At 52.3% G+C, this 18,966-nt stretch overlaps 1 protein-coding gene across 1 annotated transcript in view; it reads left to right on the forward strand.

Moving 5' to 3' along the window:
• Window positions 1-9,870: 9,870 nt before the first annotated feature.
• Window positions 9,871-18,966, forward strand: part of LOC124024610 (EH domain-binding protein 1-like) — a gene marked incomplete at its 5' end in the record, with an annotated part of 48,614 nt that continues 39,518 nt past the window's right edge. The window contains one exon of the mRNA XM_046338506.1: window positions 9,871-10,015. Coding sequence (XP_046194462.1) covers window positions 9,871-10,015 — 145 coding nt within the window. The remainder of the gene's footprint in view (window positions 10,016-18,966) is intronic.

Raw genomic sequence — 18,966 nt, forward strand, 5'->3', positions numbered from 1 at the left:
TCCACTCTTGACATCCCCTCCCTCACATCCACCCCTTCACCCTCCTTCACATCCCCCCCCCTCCTTCACACCCCCTCCTAAACATCCCCCTCCCCCTCCTTCACATCCCCCCTCCTTGATCCTCCCTCCCCTCCTTCACATCCCCCCTCCCCCTCCTTCACCCCCCCTCCCCCCCTTCACACCCCTCCTTCACATCCCCCTCCTCCCCTCCTTGACATCCCCCCTCCTTTACATCCCCCTCCCCCTCCTTTACATCCCCTCCTCCTTTGACATCCCCCTCCCCTCCTTTACATCCCCCTCCTCACACCCCCCCTCCTTGAACTCCTTCCTCCATCCTCCCCTCCTTCACTCCATCCTCCCCTCCTTGACTCCATCCTCCCCTCCTTACTCCATCCTCCCCTCCTTCACTCCATCCTCCCCTCCTTCCTCCATCCTCCCCCTCCTTCACTCCATCCTCCCCCTCCTTCACTCCATCCTCCCCCTCCTTCACTCCATCCTCCCCCTCCTTCACTCCATCCTCCCCTCCCTTCACTCCATCCTCCCCCTCCTTCACTCCATCCTCCCCCTCCTTCACTCCATCCTCCCCTCCTTCACTCCATCCTCCCCCTCCTTCACTCCATCCTCCCCCTCCTTCACTCCATCCCCCCTCCTTCACTCCATCCCCTCCTTCACTCCATCCCCCTCCATCCTCCCCCTCCTTCATCCCCCTCCTTCACTCCATCCTCCCCCTCCTTCACTCCATCCCCCTCCTTCACTCCATCCCCCTCCTTTCCATCCTCCCCCTCCTTCACTCCATCCTCCCCTCCTTCACTCCATCCTCCCCCTCCTTCACTCCATCCTCCCCCTCCTTCACTCCATCCCCTCCTTCACATCCCCCTCCTTCACACCCTCCCCTCCACTCCATCCTCCCCCTCCTTCACTCCATCCTCCCCCTCCTTCACTCCATCCTCCCCCTCCTTCACTCCATCCTCCCCCTCCTTCACATCCTCCTTCACTCCATCCTCCCCCTCTTCACTCCATCCTCCCCTCCTTCACTCCATCCTCCCCTCCTTCCTCCATCCCTCCTTCACTCCATCCTCCCCTCCTTCACCCATCCTCCCCTCCTTCACCCATCCTCCTCCTTCACTCCATCCTCCCCTCCTTCCTCCATCCTCCCCCTCCTTCACCCATCCTCCCCTCCTTCACTCCATCCTCCCCCTCCTTCACTCCATCCTCATCCTCCTTCCTCCTCCTCCCCTCCTTCACTCCATCCTCCCCCTCCTTCACTCCATCCTCCCCCTCCTTCACTCCATCCTCCCCTCCTTCACCCATCCCCCTCCTCCCATCATCCCCCTCCTTCCCCATCCTCCCCCTCCTTCATCCATCCTCCCCTCCTTCACTCCATCCTCCCCCTCCCTCCATCCTCCCCCTCCTTCACTCCATCCTCCCCCTCCTTCACTCCATCCTCCCCCTCCTTCACTCCATCCTCCCCCTCCTTCACTCCATCCTCCCCCTCCTTCACTCCATCCTCCCCTCCTTCACTCCATCCTCCCCCTCCTTCACTCCATCCTCCCCTCCTTCACTCCATCCTCCCCCTCCTTCTCCATCCTCCCCCTCCTTCACTCCATCCTCCCCTCCTTCACTCCATCCTCCCCCTCCTTCACTCCATCCTCCCCCTCCTTCACTCCATCCTCCCCTCCTTCACTCCATCCCCCCCTCCTTCACTCCATCCTGTTTCACTCCATCCTCCCCCTCCTTCATCCATCCTCCCCCTCCTTCACTCCATCCTCCCACTGTTTAATTACTGTTGGATGGGTTGTATTAATACACACAAATATCTCTCTCTATATATGTATATGGGGCGGCAGGGTAGCCTAGTGGTTAGAGCGTTGGACTAGTAACCGGAAGGTTGCAAGTTCAAATCCCCGTGCTGACAAGGTACAAATCTGTCGTTCTGCCCCTGAACAGGCAGTTAACCCACTGTTCCTAGGCCGTCATTGGAAATAAGAATTTGTTCTTAACTGACTTGCCTGGTTAAATAAAGGTAAAATAAAAAATAAAATATATATTTATATATGCACAGACACCCATATACACACACATGTACAGACAGACACACACATGTACAGACAGACACACACATGTACAGACAGACACACACATGTACAGACAGACACACACATGTACAGACAGACACACACATGTACAGACACACAGAGAGAGGCCATAAGAGGTGTTGTTTTTTCTGCTTCATTCTCTCAGGGTTCAGCGCATGTTCTCTCTCAATGGCCTCACGTGTGTGTGTGTGTGTGTGTGTGTGTGTGTGTGTGTGTGTGTGTGTGTGTGTGTGTGTGTGTGTGTGTGTGTGTGTGTGTGTGTGTGTGTGTGTGTGTGTGTGTGTGTGTGTGTGTGTGTTAGCTCGTGTTCTCTCTCAATGGCCTCACCTGTGTGTGTGTGTGTGTTAGCTCGTGATCTCTCTCAATGGCCTCACGTGTGTGTGTGTGTGTGTGTGTGTGTGTGTGTGTGTGTGTGTGTGTGTGTGTGTGTGTGTGTGTGTGTGTGTGTGTGTGTGTGTGTGTGTGTGTGTGTGTGTGTGTGTGTGTGTGTGTGTGTGTGTGTTAGGTCGTGTTCTCTCTCAATGGCCTCACCTGTGTGTGTGTGGTGTGTGTTAGCACGTGTTCTCTCTCAATGGCCTCACCTGTGTGTGTGTGTGTGTGTGTGTGTGTGTTAGCTCGTGTTCTCTTTCAATGGCAGCAATTATCCTGTCTCTCAAAGGGCAACCTCCTCCCATCATACACTCTGTCACAATGTGTGTGTAACCGCCGCTGGTGCCTCTGTGCTCCGACCAGTTTTACTTGTTCAACCGTCTTCTCTCTCATGACATCACCGTGTGTGTGTGTGTGTGTGTGTGTGTGTGTGTGTGTGTGTGTGTGTGTGTGTGTGTGTGTGTGTGTGTGTGTGTGTGTGTGTGTGTGTGTGTGTGTGTGTGTGTGTGTGTGTGTGTGTGTGTGTGTTCACCTTGGATAAACACACAGGGACCATTTCTCTCCTTCTGCCTCCTTCCCTCTCCTATAGCTCTATATGTGTGTGTTCTACAGTGCCTCTCCTATAGCTCTATATGTGTGTGTTCTACAGTGCCTCTCCTATAGCTCTATATGTGTGTGTTCTACAGTGCCTCTCCTATAGCTCTATATGTGTGTGTTCTACAGTGCCTCTCCTATAGCACTATATGTGTGTGTTCTACAGTGCCTCTCCTATAGCTCTATATGTGTGTGTTCTACAGTGCCTCTCCTATAGCTCTATATGTGTGTGTTCTACAGTGCATCTCCTCTCAGACGACCCCCCCCCACACCCCAACCACCCTTGAGCGCTTCTCTCTTCTCTCCTCTCTCCCCCCCAGCCACCCCTGCACCCCATCACACATACGCCCCTATCATCGGCACCACCCGCCAAATCATAATTACGTCCATGTAGGACCCCTTTGATAGCCATGTACAGTGGTTCTCCTTTAATTCCTTATCAAATGCATTGATCGTTGGGGCTCTGCGCGTTCATTGATCCGCACACTCTGTCTGGCGCCGGCCGATAAGCAGGGGGTTCTCTCTCCCTCCTCTCTCCCTCTCTCTCTCTCCCTCCTTCTCTCACCCTCCTTCTCTCTCCCTCTCTCTCTCTCCCTCTCTCTCTCCCTCCTTCTCTCTCTCTCTCTCTCTCTCTCTCTCTCTCTCTCTCTCTCTCTCTCTCTCTCTCTCTCTCTCTCTCTCTCTCTCTCTCTCTCTCTCACCCTCCTTCTCTCTCCCTGTCTCTCTCTCCCTCTCTCTCCCTCCTTCTCTCACCCTCCTTCTCTCTCCCTCTCTCTCTCTCCCTCTCTCTCCCTCTCTCTCTCACCCTCCTTCTCTCTCCCTCTCTCTCTCCCTCCTCTCTCCTCGCTCTCTCTCTCTCTCCCTCCTTCTCTCTCCTCGCTCGCTCTCTCTCCCTCCTTCTCTCTCCCTCCTTCTCTCTCCCTCCTCTCTCCTCTCTCTCTCGCCTTCTCTCTCCTCTCTCTCCCTTCTTCTCTCTCCCTCCTTCTCTCTCCCTCCTCCTCTCTCCTCTCTCTCTCTCTCCCTCCTTCTCTCTCCCTCCTCCTCTCTCCCTCCTCCTCTCTCTTCTCTCACACTCTCTCACTCTCTCTCTCTCTCTCTCTCTCCTCTCTCTCTTCATTAATAATAATTATGTGGGTGTTTATAGTTGTCCTATCTCACATGTACCAGTGTGTGGTGTTTTCATATCCCAACTTTCCCTGAGACACACTCAGAGACTGGGGTCACGGCCAGGTTCTGCACAGGAGCAGTGCAGGTTAATGTCGTTGCCCAGGGGCACATCGACAGATTCTTCTTCTTCTTTTCTTGTCGGCTTGGTGGTTTGAACTACCGACCTTTCGGTTGCTGGACCAACGCCCATGTTATCTGTCTCCCTCCCTCCCCTCTCTCTCTCCCTCTCTCCCTCCCCTCTTGCTCTCCCTCCCTCTCTCTCTCCCCCCCTTCTTTCTGCAAAATAAGATTTTTTTTTACCAGGCCTTGACCATTGTACACACGGACTGAAACACACACACACCACCTGTGACAAAACACTCCTCAGTAAGCTTTACCTCACTTGCTACTACTCAACGATGGTAATTGGATTTGAGGGAGAGAAAGAAAGAGAGAGGAAACAGTCAAATAAGAGTTGTGAATGGGAACAGGAAAGGTGCCGTTCTGTCATTATATGGGGAGAGAAGAAGAAGAAGGATCAGTCTGGTTGGTTTCAGTTTAAAGGGGAGAGAAGAAGAAGAGGAATCAGTCTGGTTGGTTTCAGTTTAAAGGGGAGAGAAGAAGAAGAGGAATCAGTCTGGTTGGTTTCAGTTTAAAGGGGAGAGAAGAAGAGGAATCAGTCTGGTTGGTTTCAGTTTAAAGGGGAGAGAAGAAGAAGAGGAATCAGTCTGGTTGGTTTCAGTTTGAAGGGGAGAGAAGAAGAAGAGGAATCAGTCTGGTTGGTTTCAGTTTAAAGGGGAGAGAAGAAGAAGAGGTATCAGTCTGGTTGGTTTCAGTTTAAAGGGGAGAGAAGAAGAAGAGGAATCAGTCTGGTTGGTTTCAGTTTAAAGGGGAGAGAAGAAGAAGAGGGATCAGTCTGGTTGGTTTCAGTTTAAAGGGGAGAGAAGAAGAAGAGGAATCAGTCTGGTTGGTTTCAGTTTGAAGGGGAGAGAAGAAGAAGAGGAATCAGTCTGGTTGGTTTCAGTTTAAAGGGGAGAGAAGAAGAAGAGGAATCAGTCTGGTTGGTTTCAGTTTAAAGGGGAGAGAAGAAGAAGAGGAATCAGTCTGGTTGGTTTCAGTTTAAAGGGGAGAGGAGGAGGAGGGATCAGTCTGGTTGGTGTCTGTCTGTCTGTCTGTCTGTCTGTCTGTCTGTCTGTCTGTCTGTCTGTCTGTCTGTCTGTCTGTCTGTCTGTCTGTCTGTCTGTCTGTCTGTCTGTCTGTCTGTCTGTCTGTCTGTCTGTCTGTCTGTCTGTCTGTCTGTCTGTCTGTCTGTCTGTCTGTCTGTCTGTCTGTCTGTCTGTCTGTCTGTCTGTCGTGACAAATGTATCTTCCTGCATGAGTGGCTGCCAGACTGGCTGGCTATCAAGGACCCTGGCACCACCTTGGGGGTGTGTGCGCGCACATTTCTCCTGGGCCTTGTCAAGCTGTGTGTGTGTCTTCAGCACTACACTGTATTGTGTGTGTATGCCTCCCCTTGCCAAGCCTGCCAGGGTTCTTTCCATGGTCAGCCGTGCGTACCCTTTCTCTCCTCTCTTGGCCAGAAAAGAGCAGCCAGCTTCACAAGCCCCCCAAAACCTCCAGAGCAGAGAGCCATAGAGGGGCCCCTGCCCTGACGCCAAGCCCACAGAGGACGCCTCTGTCTCAGCCTTGCACTCATCCGTTCAGCCCCTCTCTCCCCGTGGCTGGTCGGTTCCACCAGTGAAAGGAGACATCTAAACACATGATTGTTCCTTCACTTCTCTGTTCCATTTTGAAAAGAGAAGTCTTGTTCTTTTCATCCTCCCAGAACCCCCTGCGCTCAGTCTCTGTCTCCCTTTTCTCCTTCGTGGTGACCTCTCTCTCTGCTCCTGCACTCCATCTCTATCCTTCCATCCCCAATCTCCCCCAGTTCTCCATTCTATCCTTCCATCCCCAATCTCCCCAGTTCTCCATTCTCCTTCCATCCCCAATCTCCCCCAGTTCTCCATTCTATCCTTCCATCCCCAATCTCCCCCAGTTCTCCATTCTATCCTTCCATCCCCAATCTCCCCAGTTCTCCATTCTATCCTTCCATCCCCAATCTCCCCAGTTCTCCATTCTATCCTTCCATCCCCAATCTCCCCCAGTTCTCCATTCTATCCTTCCATCCCCAATCTCCCCAGTTCTCCATTCTATCCTTCCATCCCCAATCTCCCCAGTTCTCCATTCTATCCTTCCATCCCCAATCTCTCCAGTTCTCCATTCTATCCTTCCATCCCCAATCTCTCCCAGTTCTCCATTCTATCCTTCCATCCCCAATCTCCCCCAGTTCTCCATTCTATCCTTCCATCCCCAATCTCCCCAGTTCTCCATTCTATCCTTCCATCCCCAATCTCTCCAGTTCTCCATTCTATCCTTCCATCCCCAATCTCCCCCAGTTCTCCATTTTATCCTTCCATCCCCAATCTCCCCAGTTCTCCATTCTATCCTTCCATCCCCAATCTCCCCCAGTTCTCCATTCTATCCTTCCATCCCCAATCTCCCCAGTTCTCCATTCTATCCTTCCATCCCCAATCTCCCCCAGTTCTCCATTCTATCCTTCCATCCCCAATCTCCCCCAGTTCTCCATTCTATCCTTCCATCCCCAATCTCCCCAGTTCTCCATTCTATCCTTCCATCCCCAATCTCCCCAGTTCTCCATTCTATCCTTCCATCCCCAATCTCCCCCAGTTCTCCATTCTATCCTTCCATCCCCAATCTCTCCAGTTCTCCATTCTATCCTTCCATCCCCAATCTCTCCAGTTCTCCATTCTATCCTTCCATCCCCAATCTCCCCCAGTTCTCCATTCTATCCTTCCATCCCCAATCTCCCCAGTTCTCCATTCTATCCTTCCATCCCCAATCTCCCCAGTTCTCCATTCTATCCTTCCATCCCCAATCTCCCCAGTTCTCCATTCTATCCTTCCATCCCCAATCTCTCCAGTTCTCCATTCTATCCTTCCATCCCCAATCTCCCCCAGTTCTCCATTCTATCCTTCCATCCCCAATCTCCCCAGTTCTCCATTCTATCCTTCCATCCCCAATCTCCCCCAGTTCTCCATTCTATCCTTCCATCCCCAATCTCTCCAGTTCTCCATTCTATCCTTCCATCCCCAATCTCCCCAGTTCTCCATTCTATCCTTCCATCCCCAATCTCCCCAGTTCTCCATTCTATCCTTCCATCCCCAATCTCCCCAGTTCTCCATTCTATCCTTCCATCCCCAATCTCCCCAGTTCTCCATTCTATCCTTCCATCCCCGATCTCCCCAGTTCTCCATTCTATGTTTTCTATTTTCGAATCACTGCCCCCATAGCTGGCTGTGGCTGAGCTGGCTAGATGCATTTTCTATAGTGTTAATCCTAGCCTCTGGATAGACAGAAAGGCACAAACACAATTTGTCATCTCCTCTCCTCCGTCTCGGGACAATACAGCAGCTCTATCTGGAGTGGCGGTCAGAGGTAGGTGTTCTCTGTCTTCTCCTCCCCATAACCCATCGCAGTGTCCATATCCGTCAGGGCAGAACCCAGAGGTGTGATATAGTACAGCCTGAAGAACACTGCTGATATTCCCAGGTATCCAATCAGGAGACATGGGGGTTTCTAGGAGAGGGAGATGGTCGCGTTGTTGTTTCTCTGTGTCGGGTATAAAGAGACCACACCACCTCTACTCTCTCACTCGTTCTTTCATTCTCTCTGGTGCCGACCCGGCTCACACTGGGCCATGTGTATATGGGGGTGGGGGTGGGGGAGGGCTGGTGTAAACCGTCTGGGCCATGTGTATATATACCGTCTGGGCCATGTGGGGGGGCTGGTGTAAACCGTCTGGGCCATGTGTATATGGGGGGGGGGGGGGGGGGGGCTGGTGAAGCATCAGGGGTTCTATGTACCCTGGACGAGGACGGGGCTAGGATCTAACTTTCTAGGTCTTTTATAATGAGCTAATATTTGTCCTCTTAATGCCCAAAATATATGTATGTCTTAAATCTAAAAATATTTGTCTCACACACTTACCTTCTCTCTTTCTCTTTGTCTTTCTTTCTCTCTCTCTCTCACTCACCTACGTATTCTCACACGCACACACACACACAGCGCGCGCACACACACACACACACACACCATTATTAGCAGAGAGGTGGCAGTCGGGCTGTGTGTGAGTGGGGATTGCTGTCATTCCTCCCTATTGTCCTCCTCTAACAATGGCTACAAACAAACCATTTCCATGGAACTGGAGAGATGTAGCTCATTAGCTTCTGCTGCTTGTTCTGCTCACGGCTCAACGATCAGAGGTGGGGCTTCTCTCCATCACCATCCCTTAACACTGTGGAATACAGAGATTAACAACCAATCAGAGAGGACAAATATGATGGAAATATAGCTTTGGTTAATAATGGGTTAGGCTATTCCCTCGTGCGTTTGTCTGTCTGTCTGTCTGTCTGTCTGTCTGTCTGTGTGTCTGTCTCTGTCTGTCTGTGTGTGTGTGTCTGTCTGTCTGTCTGTCTCTGTCTGTGTGTGTGTGTGTCTCTGTCTGTCTGTGTGTCTGTCTGTCTGTGTGTATGTGTGTCTCTGTCTGTCTGTGTGTCTCTGTCTGTCTGTCTGTGTGTGTCTCTGTCTGTCTGTGTGTCTGTGTCTGTCTGTGTGTGTGTGTCTGTGTGATCCTCATCAGTCTCTAAAGTCTGCTGTCAATTAAAATCATCAGGACCTCTTTTCCTGCAGGTTGTGTTGGTTATTACAGGTTAAAGACCTGACCCCAACAGTTCCACTGAGAGTTTTATCAACTGAAGGACATGAAGACATTCCTGGAACCACCTGTGTGTTCCTTTATCTGTCTGTCTGTCTGCGTGTCTGTCTGTCTGCGTGTCTGTCTGTCTGTCGTGTCTGTCTGTCTGTCTGGTTGTCTGTCTGTCTGTCTGTCTGTCTGTCTGCGTGTCTGTCTGTCTGCATGTTGTCTGTCTGTCTGTCTGTCTGTCTGTCTGTCTGTGTCTGTCTGTCTGTCTGTCTGTCTGTCTGTCTGTCTGTCTGTCTGTCTGTCTGTCTGTCTGTCTGTCTGTCCTGTCTGTCTGTCTGGTTGTCTGTCTGTCCGTCCGTCCTGTCTGTCTGTCTGTCTGTCCGTCGTCCGTCCGTCCGTCCGTCCGTCCGTCCTGTCTGTCTGTCCGTCCGTCCGTCCGTCCGTCCGTCCGTTCCGTGTTACTATCTAGCAGCAGGATCAGATTGGTTGGGGCTGTAAATAGCAGCAGGATCAGATTTTCTGTCACTACTAAGATGGCAGCTGCTCAATACTGTATCTGTGGAGCAGCACCATGGAGTGTGTGTGTGTGTATTAGGTTTCCTCTTTCATATCAGAACTGTACACGAGATGGTGTGTGAGTTTTGTTGTGTTAAGATGGTGTGTGTGTTTTGGTGTGTGTTAAGATGGTGTGTCTGTTTCTATTTCATATCAGAACTGCAAAATATTGTGTATGAGTTTTTATATGTAACGTGTGTGTGTGTGTGTGTGTGTGTGTGTGTGTGTGTGTGTGTGTGTGTGTGTGTGTGTGTGTGTGTGTGTGTGTGTGTGTGTGTGTGTGTGTGTGTGTGTGTGTGTGTGTGTGTGTGTGTGTGTGTGTGTGTGTGTGCGCGCGTGCGCGTGTAGGAGAGAGACGTGGAGCGCCGGAGGCAGCTGAGGGAGAGGGCCAGACAGCTCATCGCCGAGGCTCGCTCTGGGGTCAAGATCACAGAGATGCCCCTTTACGACACGACCGCTGACCGAGGAAGAGGCAAAACCACCTCTACTGGAGGTTAGACACACACACACGCATGTTTAAAGCCACCCGCTAACACACTTGCATAGACACGAGTCCAGTTGGTTGACATCTCAAACACACGAAGAACAGTTCACGGTTTTTAAGTCTGTTTTTCCTTTTAAATTGTCTTTCTACATCAGTGTGTTTTAAACATCCCAGGATGCTGTGTTTCTCTGGAGGACATCTGTGCTGCATTTAACCACAAGGAAATTACACATGAATGTTGACACACACACACACACACACACACACACACACACACACACACACACACACACACACACACACACACACACACACACACACACACACACACACACACACACACACACACACACACACACACACACACACACACACACACACACACACACACACACACACACACACACACACACACACACACACACACACACACACACACACACACACACACACACAAGTAAATTGTAAGCTGAAAGCACTCACTGGTGGAGACATTTCCATTAGTCCTTCTCTCTAAGGGCTATCGCTAATCCCCCAAAATGCATCAGGAAAAACAAACGCCATTTGATCACTACTGTAGGTCTCCAACACACTCACACGCAGCCCTGTGATTACAGCTGAAATTGGTTTCGCTTTCCTCTCCTTTATTCAGGTGTAATTATTGGTTAATCAACGGTACTCTTGGTGTGGCTGAGTTACCTTTCAGGAGAGAAACAAAAACCTCATTTATAATCATAGCTATCGAGTCTGAAATTCACCGGTGTGAATTATCCGTCCTGCGGTTTTCCATTCCATCGTAAATAGATGTTATTATGGTAACGACCGTTATTACGCTTATAGATATTTGTTTTCAATCGTCTCCCCGTTTATGACTCCTCTTGTCTGGTTGTCGGGGTGAAATGTAATGACTGTGGTGCACAGGAGGGGAACAGACGACCACGTGACTGGGCAGCATAGGGAAGGAACAGACGACCCACGTGACTGGGCAGCACAGGAGGGGAACAGATGACGTGACTGGGCCAGGAGGGGAACAGTGACTGGGCAGCACAGGAGGGGAACAGACGACCCATGTGACTGGGCAGCACAGGAGGGGAACAGACGACCCACGTGACTGGGACTGGGCAGCACAGGAGGGGAACAGACGACCCACGTGACTGGGCAGCACAGGAGGGGAACAGACGACCCACGTGACTGGGCAGCACAGGAGGGGAACAGACGACCCACGTGACTGGGCAGCATAGGGAAGGAACAGACGACCCACGTGACTGGGCAGCACAGGAGGGGAACAGACGACCCACGTGACTGGGCAGCACAGGAGGGGAACAGACGACCCACGTGACTGGGCAGCACAGGAGGGGAACAGACGACCCACGTGACTGGGCAGCACAGGAGGGGAACAGACGACCCACGTGACTGGGCAGCACAGGAGGGGAACAGACGACCCACGTGACTGGGCAGCATAGGGAAGGAACAGACGACCCACGTGACTGGGCAGCACAGGAGGGGAACAGACGACCCACGTGACTGGGCAGCACAGGAGGGGAACAGACGACCCACGTGACTGGGCAGCACAGGATAAGAACAGATGACCCACGTGATTGGGCAGCACAGGGAAGGAACAGATGACGACCCACGTGACTGGGCAGCATAGGGAAGGAACAGACGACCCTCGTGACTGGGCAGCATAGGGAAGGAACAGACGACGACCCACGTGACTGGGCAGCATAGGGAAGGAACAGACAGCGACCCACGTGATTGGGCAGCATAGGGAAGGAACAGACGATGACCCACGTGACTGGGCAGCATAGGAGGGGAACAGACGGCGACCCACGTAACTGGGCAGCACAGGAGGGGAACAGGCGACCCACGTGACTAGGCAGCATAGGAGGGGAACAGACGACGACCCACGTGACTGGGCAGCATAGGGAAGGAACAGACGACCCACGTGACTGGGCAGCATAGGAGGGGAACAGACGACCCACGTGACTGGGCAGCATAGGGAAGGAACAGACGACCCACGTGACTGGGCAGCATAGGGAAGGAACAGACGACCCACGTGACTGGGCAGCATAGGGAAGGAGCAGACGACCCACGTGACTGGGCAGCATAGGGGAGGAGCAGACGACCCACGTGACTGGGCAGCATAGGGAAGGAACAGACGACCCACGTGACTGGGCAGCATAGGGGGGGAACAGACGACCCACGTGACTGGGCAGCATAGGGAAGGAACAGACGACCCACGTGACTGGGCAGCATAGGGGAGGAGCTTTACTGTCATGCTGCTTGAAGAATATTATGTCACTTTCTCACAGCGTCAAGGGACAGCAGAATTATTATCTATGTCTTCTCTGTCTCTCATAACTATTCATCCCTCTGATTCAGATGCTGGACAGAAAGAGATAGACGGAGAAAAAGAGATACAGGGAAGGAGAGAGGACGGGGAAAGATGGAAGGAGAGGACAGGGAAAGATGGAAGGAGAGGACAGGGAAAGATGGAAGGAGAGGACAGGGAAAGATGGAAGGAGAGGACAGGGAAAGATGGAAGGAGAGGACAGGGAAAGAGCGAGGACAGGGAAAGATGGAAGGAGAGGACAGGGAAAGAGCGAGGAGAGGGAAAGATGGAAGGAGAGGACAGGGAAAGAGAGAGGACAGGGAAAGATGGAAGGAGAGGACAGGGAAAGAGAGAGGACCGGGAAAGATGGAAGGAGAGGACGGGGAAAGATGGAAAGAGAGGACGGGGAAAGATGGAAGGAGAGGACAGGGAAAGAGCGAGGACAGGGAAAGATGGAAGGAGAGGACAGGGAAAGAGAGAGGACAGGGAAAGATGGAAGGAGAGGACAGGGAAAGAGAGAGGACCGGGAAAGATGGAAGGAGAGGACGGGGAAAGATGGAAAGAGAGGACGGGGAAAGATGGAAGGAGAGGACAGGGAAAGAGAGAGGACAGGGAAAGATGGAAGGAGAAGACAAAGAAAGATGGAAGGAGAGGACAAGGAAAGATGGAAGGAGAGGACAGGGAAAGATGGAAGGAGAGGACAGGGAAAGAGAGAGGACCAGGAAAGATGGAAGGAGAAGACAAGGAAAGATGGAAGGAGAGGACAGGGAAAGAGAGAGGACGGGGAAAGATGGAAGGAGAGGACGGGGAAAGATGGAAGGAGAAGACAAGGAAAGATGGAAGGAGAGGACAGGGAAAGAGAGAGGACCAGGAAAGATGGAAGGAGAAGACAAGGAAAGATGGAAGGAGAGGACAAGGAAAGATGGAAGGAGAGGACAGGGAAAGAGAGAGGACCAGGAAAGATGGAAGGAGAAGACAAGGAAAGATGGAAGGAGAGGACAGGGAAAGAGAGAGGACCAGGAAAGATGGAAGGAGAAGACAAGGAAAGATGGAAGGAGAGGACAGGGAAAGAGAGAGGACGGGGAAAGATGGAAGGAGAGGACGGGGAAAGATGGAAGGAGAAGACAAGGAAAGATGGAAGGAGAGGAGGGGGAAAGAGAGAGGACAGGGAAAGATGGAAGGAGAGGACAGGGAAAGAGAGAGGACAGGGAACGATGGAAGGAGAGGACAGGGAAAGAGAGAGGACAGGGAAAGATGGAAGGAGAGGACAGGGAAAGAGAGAGGACAGGGAAAGATGGAAGGAGAGGACAGGGAAAGAGAGAGGACGGGGAAAGATGGAAGGAGAGGACGGGGAAAGAGAGAGGACGGGGAAAGATGGAAGGAGAGGACAGGGAAAGATGGAAGGAGAGGACAGGGAAAGATGGAAGGAGAGGACAGGGAAAGATGGAAGGAGAGGACAGGGAAAGATGGGGAGAGAGAGAAAGGACAAGAGTGAGAAGATGTAGAGCTGGAGTAGAGGGGTCGAGCTGTGGAGGGGCTGAAGACAAAAACCTGGTAAAAGTGGAACCTTGGTGAGAGAGATGAAAAAGAGAGAGAGAATAAGGAGAGGATGAAGAAAAGAGAGAGAATAGGGAGAGGATGAAGAAGAGAGAGAAAGAATAAGGAGATGATGAAGAAAAGAGAGAGAGAGAGAATAAAGAGAGGATGAAGAAAAGAGAGAGAGAGAGAATAAGGAGAGGATGAAAAAGAGAGAGAGAGAGAATAAGGAGAGGATGAAGAATAAGAGAGAGGATGAGGATGAAGAAAAGAGAGAGAGAGAATAAGGAGAGGATGAAGAAAAGAGAGAGAGAATAAGGAGAGGATGAAGAAAAGAGAGAGAGAGAATAAGGAAAGGATGAAGAAAAGAGAGAGATGAGTGAGACAGGAGAGATAGGAGATGAGTGAGACAGGAGAGAGGAGATGAGAGAGACAGGAGAGAGGAGATGAGAGAGACAGGAGAGAGGAGATGAGAGAGAGGAGATGAGTGAGACAGGAAGAGAGAGGAGATCTCATCTCCTGTCTCACTCTCCTGTCTCACTCATCTCCTCTCTCTCCTGTCTCACTCATCTCCTCTCTCTCCTGAGACATGAGGAAGAGAGGAGATGGAAGAGAGAGGAGATGAGTGAGACAGGAGAGAGAGGAGATGAGTGAGACAGGAGAGACAGGAGAGAGAGGAGATGAGTGAGACAGGAGAGAGAGGAGATGAGTGAGACAGGAGAAAGAGAGGAGATGAGTGAGACAGGAGAGAGAGGAGATGAGTGAGACAGGAGGGGAGGAGATGAGACGGGAAGAGAGAGGAGATGAGTGAGACAGAAGGAAGAAAGGAGATGAGTGAGACAGGAGAGAGAGGAGATGAGTGAGACAGGAAGAGAGGGGAAATGAGTGAGACAGGAGAGAGAGGAGATGAGTGAGACAGGAGGAAGAGAGGAGATGAGTGAGACAGGAGAGAGAGGAGATGAGTGAGACAGGAGAGAGGAGATGAGTGAGACAGGAGAGAGAGGAGATGAGTGAGACAGGAGGAAGAGAGGAGATGAGTGAGACAGGAGAGAGAGGAGATGAGTGAGACAGGAAGAGAGGAGATGAGAGGAGATGAGGGAGACAGGAGAGAGGAGAGGAGGGAGACAGGAGAGAGAGGAGGGAGACAGGAGAGAGAGGAGGGAGACAGGAGAGAGGAGATGAGAGGAGATGAGGGAGACAGGAGAGAGGAGAGAGGAGATGAGGGAGACAGGAGAGAGAGGAGATGAGTGAGACAGGAAGAGAGGAGATGAGAGGAGATGAGGGAGACAGGAGAGAGGAGAGATGAGTGAGACAGGAAGAGAGGAGATGAGAGGAGATGAGGGAGACAGGAGAGAGAGGAGATGAGTGAGACAGGAAGAGAGGAGATGAGATGAGTGAGACAGGAAGAGAGGAGATGAGAGGAGATGAGGGAGACAGGAGAGAGGAGATGAGTGAGACAGGAGAGAGGAGATGAGTGAGACAGGAAGAGAGGAGATGAGAGGAGATGAGGGAGACAGGAGAGAGAGGAGATGAGGGAGACAGGAGAGAGGAGATGAGTGAGACAGGAAGAGAGGAGATGAGAGGAGATGAGTGAGACAGGAAGAGAGGAGATGAGTGAGACAGGAGAGAGAGGAGATGAGGGAGACAGGAGAGAGGAGATGAGTGAGACAGGAAGAGAGGAGATGAGAGGAGATGAGGGAGACAGGAGAGAGGAGAGGAGGGAGACAGGAGAGAGAGGAGGGAGACAGGAGAGAGGAGAGGAGGGAGACAGGAGAGAAAGGAGGGAGACAGGAGAGAGAGGAGGGAGACAGTTTGCAGTTTGGTTTATTTGCTCTTTCTGCCTTTTTGAGTCTGGCTAATTGTGGATCTCATTAAAAATGGTGTCAGGGAGGAAGAGGAGAGGAAAGGGGGAGGAGAGGAGGAGAAGAGCAGCGCTGTGGGCCTGATGCACAAGGCCTGCCGTGCAGAACGCCTAATCCTAGCCCCGCTCCCTCCTCTCTCCTCTCTCCTCCATCATTCCCTCCACCACTCAGGGTCCTGTTAATTCAGACCTGGGCTGAGGGAGGGAGGCTGCCCCTTCCACCGCCTGCCTGCCTGCCTGCAAACTTTCCAAACTCCATCACCATAGCCTCCTTTAATTAGCTAGCGTTAACCAGCCACCCGCGCTCCACGCTCGCTCGCACGCGCTCTCGCCACACATCACAGAAACCAAATTAAAAACTGAAAATGCTCTCCCTCTCTTTTTCCTTGAGTCTTTCTCTCTCTCTCTTTCACCCGTTATTTTTCACTCTCTCCCTCTTTTTCCTGTTACTCTCTCTTCCTCCCTCTGTTTCTGCCTCTCTCGCTTTCTCTCCTTGTCTCCCTCCCCTCTCTCTTCTTGTCTCTCTCCTCTTTCTCCTTGTCTCCCTCCCCTCTCTCTCCTTGTCTCCCTCCCCTCTCTCTCCTTGTCTCTCTCTCCTCTTTCTCCTTGTCTCCCTCCCCTCTCTCTCCTTGTCTCCCTCCCCTCTCTCTCCTTGTCTCTCTCTCCTCTTTCTCCTTGTCTCACTCCCCTCTCTCTCCTTGTCTCCCTCCCCTCTCTCTCATTGTCTCTCTCTCCTCTTTCTCCTTGTCTCCCTCCCCTCTCTCTCCTTGTCTCCCTCCCCTCTCTCTCCTTGTCTCTCTCTCCTTGTCTCTCTCTCCTCTCTCTCCTTGTCTCTCTCTCCTTGTCTCTCTCTCCTTGTCTCTCTCTCCTCCTACCACTAAGTGTCTCGGGTGGGAGGAAGGAGACTCTCCTTGTCTCTCTCTCCTTGTCTCTCTCTCCTCTTTCTCCTTGTCTCCTCCCCTCTCTCTCCTTGTCTCCCTCCCCTCTCTCTCCTTGTCTCTCTCTCCTCTTTCTCCTTGTCTCCCTCCCCTCTCTCTCCTTGTCTCTCTCTCCTCTTTCTCCTTGTCTCCCTCCCCTCTCTCTCCTTGTCTCCCTCCCTCTCTCTCCTTGTCTCTCCTCTCTCTCTCCTTGTCTCTCTCTCCTTGTCTCTCTCTCCTTGTCTCCCTCCCCTCTCTCTCCTTGTCTCTCTCTCTCCTTGTCTCTCTCTCCTTGTCTCCCTCCCCTCTCTCTCCTTGTCTCTCTCTCCTCTTTCTCCTTGTCTCCCTCCCCTCTCTCTCCTTGTCTCCCTCCCCTCTCTCTCCTTGTCTCTCTCTCCTCTTTCTCCTTGTCTCACTTCCCTCTCTCTCCTTGTCTCCCTCCCCTCTCTCTCATTGTCTCTCTCTCCTCTTTCTCCTTGTCTCCCTCCCCTCTCTCTCCTTGTCTCCCTCCCATCTCTCTCCTTGTCTCTCTCTCCTTGTCTCTCTCTCCTCTCTCTCCTTGTCTCTCTCTCCTTGTCTCTCTCTCCTTGTCTCTCTCTCCTCCTACCACTAAGTGTCAGAGAACGGGTGGGAGGGAAGGAGACTCTCCTTGTCTCTCTCTCCTTGTCTCTCTCTCCTCTTTCTCCTTGTCTCCCTCCCCTCTCTCTCCTTGTCTCCCTCCCCTCTCTCTCCTTGTCTCTCTCTCCTCTTTCTCCTTGTCTCCCTCCCCTCTCTCTCCTTGTCTCTCTCTCCTCTTTCTCCTTGTCTCCCTCCCCTCTCTCTCCTTGTCTCCCTCCCCTCTCTCTCCTTGTCTCCCTCCCCTCTCTCTCCTTGTCTCTCTCTCCTTGTCTCTCTCTCCTTGTCTCCCTCCCCTCTCTCTCCTTGTCTCTCTCTCTCCTTGTCTCTCTCTCCTTGTCTCCCTCCCCTCTCTCTCCTTGTCTCTCTCTCCTTGTCTCTCTCTCCTTGTCTCCCTCCCCTCTCTCTCCTTGTCTCTCTCTCCTTGTCTCTCTCTCCTTGTCTCTCTCTCCTTGTCTCTCTCTCCTCCTACCACTAAGGGTCAGAGTACGGGTGGGAGGGAAGGAGACTCTCCTTGTCTCTCTCTCCTTGTCTCTCTCTCCTCCTACCACTAAGGGTCAGAGAACGGGTGGGAGGGAAGGAGACTCTCCTTGTCTCTCTCTCCTCTCTCTCCTTGTCTCTCTCTCCTCCTACCACTAAGGGTCAGAGAACGGGTGGGAGGGAAGGAGACTCTCCTTGTCTCTCTCTCCTCTCTCTCCTTGTCTCTCTCTCCTCCTACCACTAAGGGTCAGAGAACGGGTGGGAGGGAAGGAGACTCTCCTTGTCTCTCTCTCCTCTCTCTCCTTGTCTCTCTCTCCTCCTACCACTAAGGGTCAGAGAACGGGTGGGAGGAAGGAGACTCTCCTTGTCTCTCTCTCCTCTCTCTCCTTGTCTCTCTCTCCTCCTACCACTAAGGGTCAGAGAATGGGTGGGAGGGAAGGAGACTCTCCTTGTCTCTCTCTCCTCTCTCTCCTTGTCTCTCTCTCCTCCTACCACTAAGGGTCAGAGAACGGGTGGGAGGGAAGGAGACTCTCCTTGTCTCTCTCTCCTCTCTCTCCTTGTCTCTCTCTCCTCCTACCACTAATTGTCAGAGAACGGGTGGGAGGGAAGGAGACTCTCCTTGTCTCTCTCTCCTCCTACCACTAAGGGTCAGAGAACGGGTGGGAGGGAAGGAGACTCTCCTTGTCTCTCTCTCCTCTCTCTCCTTGTCTCTCTCTCCTCCTACCACTAATTGTCAGAGAACGGGTGGGAGGGAAGGAGACTCTCCTTGTCTCTCTCTCCTCTCTCTCCTTGTCTCTCTCTCCTCCTACCACTAAGGGTCAGAGAACGGGTGGGAGGGAAGGAGACTCTCCTTGTCTCTCTCTCCTCTCTCTCCTTGTCTCTCTCTCCTCCTACCACTAAGGGTCAGAGAATGGGTGGGAGGGAAGGAGACTCTCCTTGTCTCTCTCTCCTCTCTCTCCTTGTCTCTCTCTCCTCCTACCACTAAGGGTCAGAGAACGGGTGGGAGGGAAGGAGACTCTCCTTGTCTCTCTCTCCTCTCTCTCCTTGTCTCTCTCTCCTCCTACCACTAATTGTCAGAGAACGGGTGGGAGGGAAGGAGACTCTCCTTGTCTCTCTCTCCTCCTACCACTAAGGGTCAGAGAACGGGTGGGAGGGAAGGAGACTCTCCTTGTCTCTCTCTCCTCTCTCTCCTTGTCTCTCTCTCCTCCTACCACTAATT

Source organism: Oncorhynchus gorbuscha, unplaced genomic scaffold, assembly GCF_021184085.1.
Source record: "Oncorhynchus gorbuscha isolate QuinsamMale2020 ecotype Even-year unplaced genomic scaffold, OgorEven_v1.0 Un_scaffold_1950, whole genome shotgun sequence".
Lineage (NCBI taxonomy): Eukaryota > Metazoa > Chordata > Actinopteri > Salmoniformes > Salmonidae > Oncorhynchus > Oncorhynchus gorbuscha.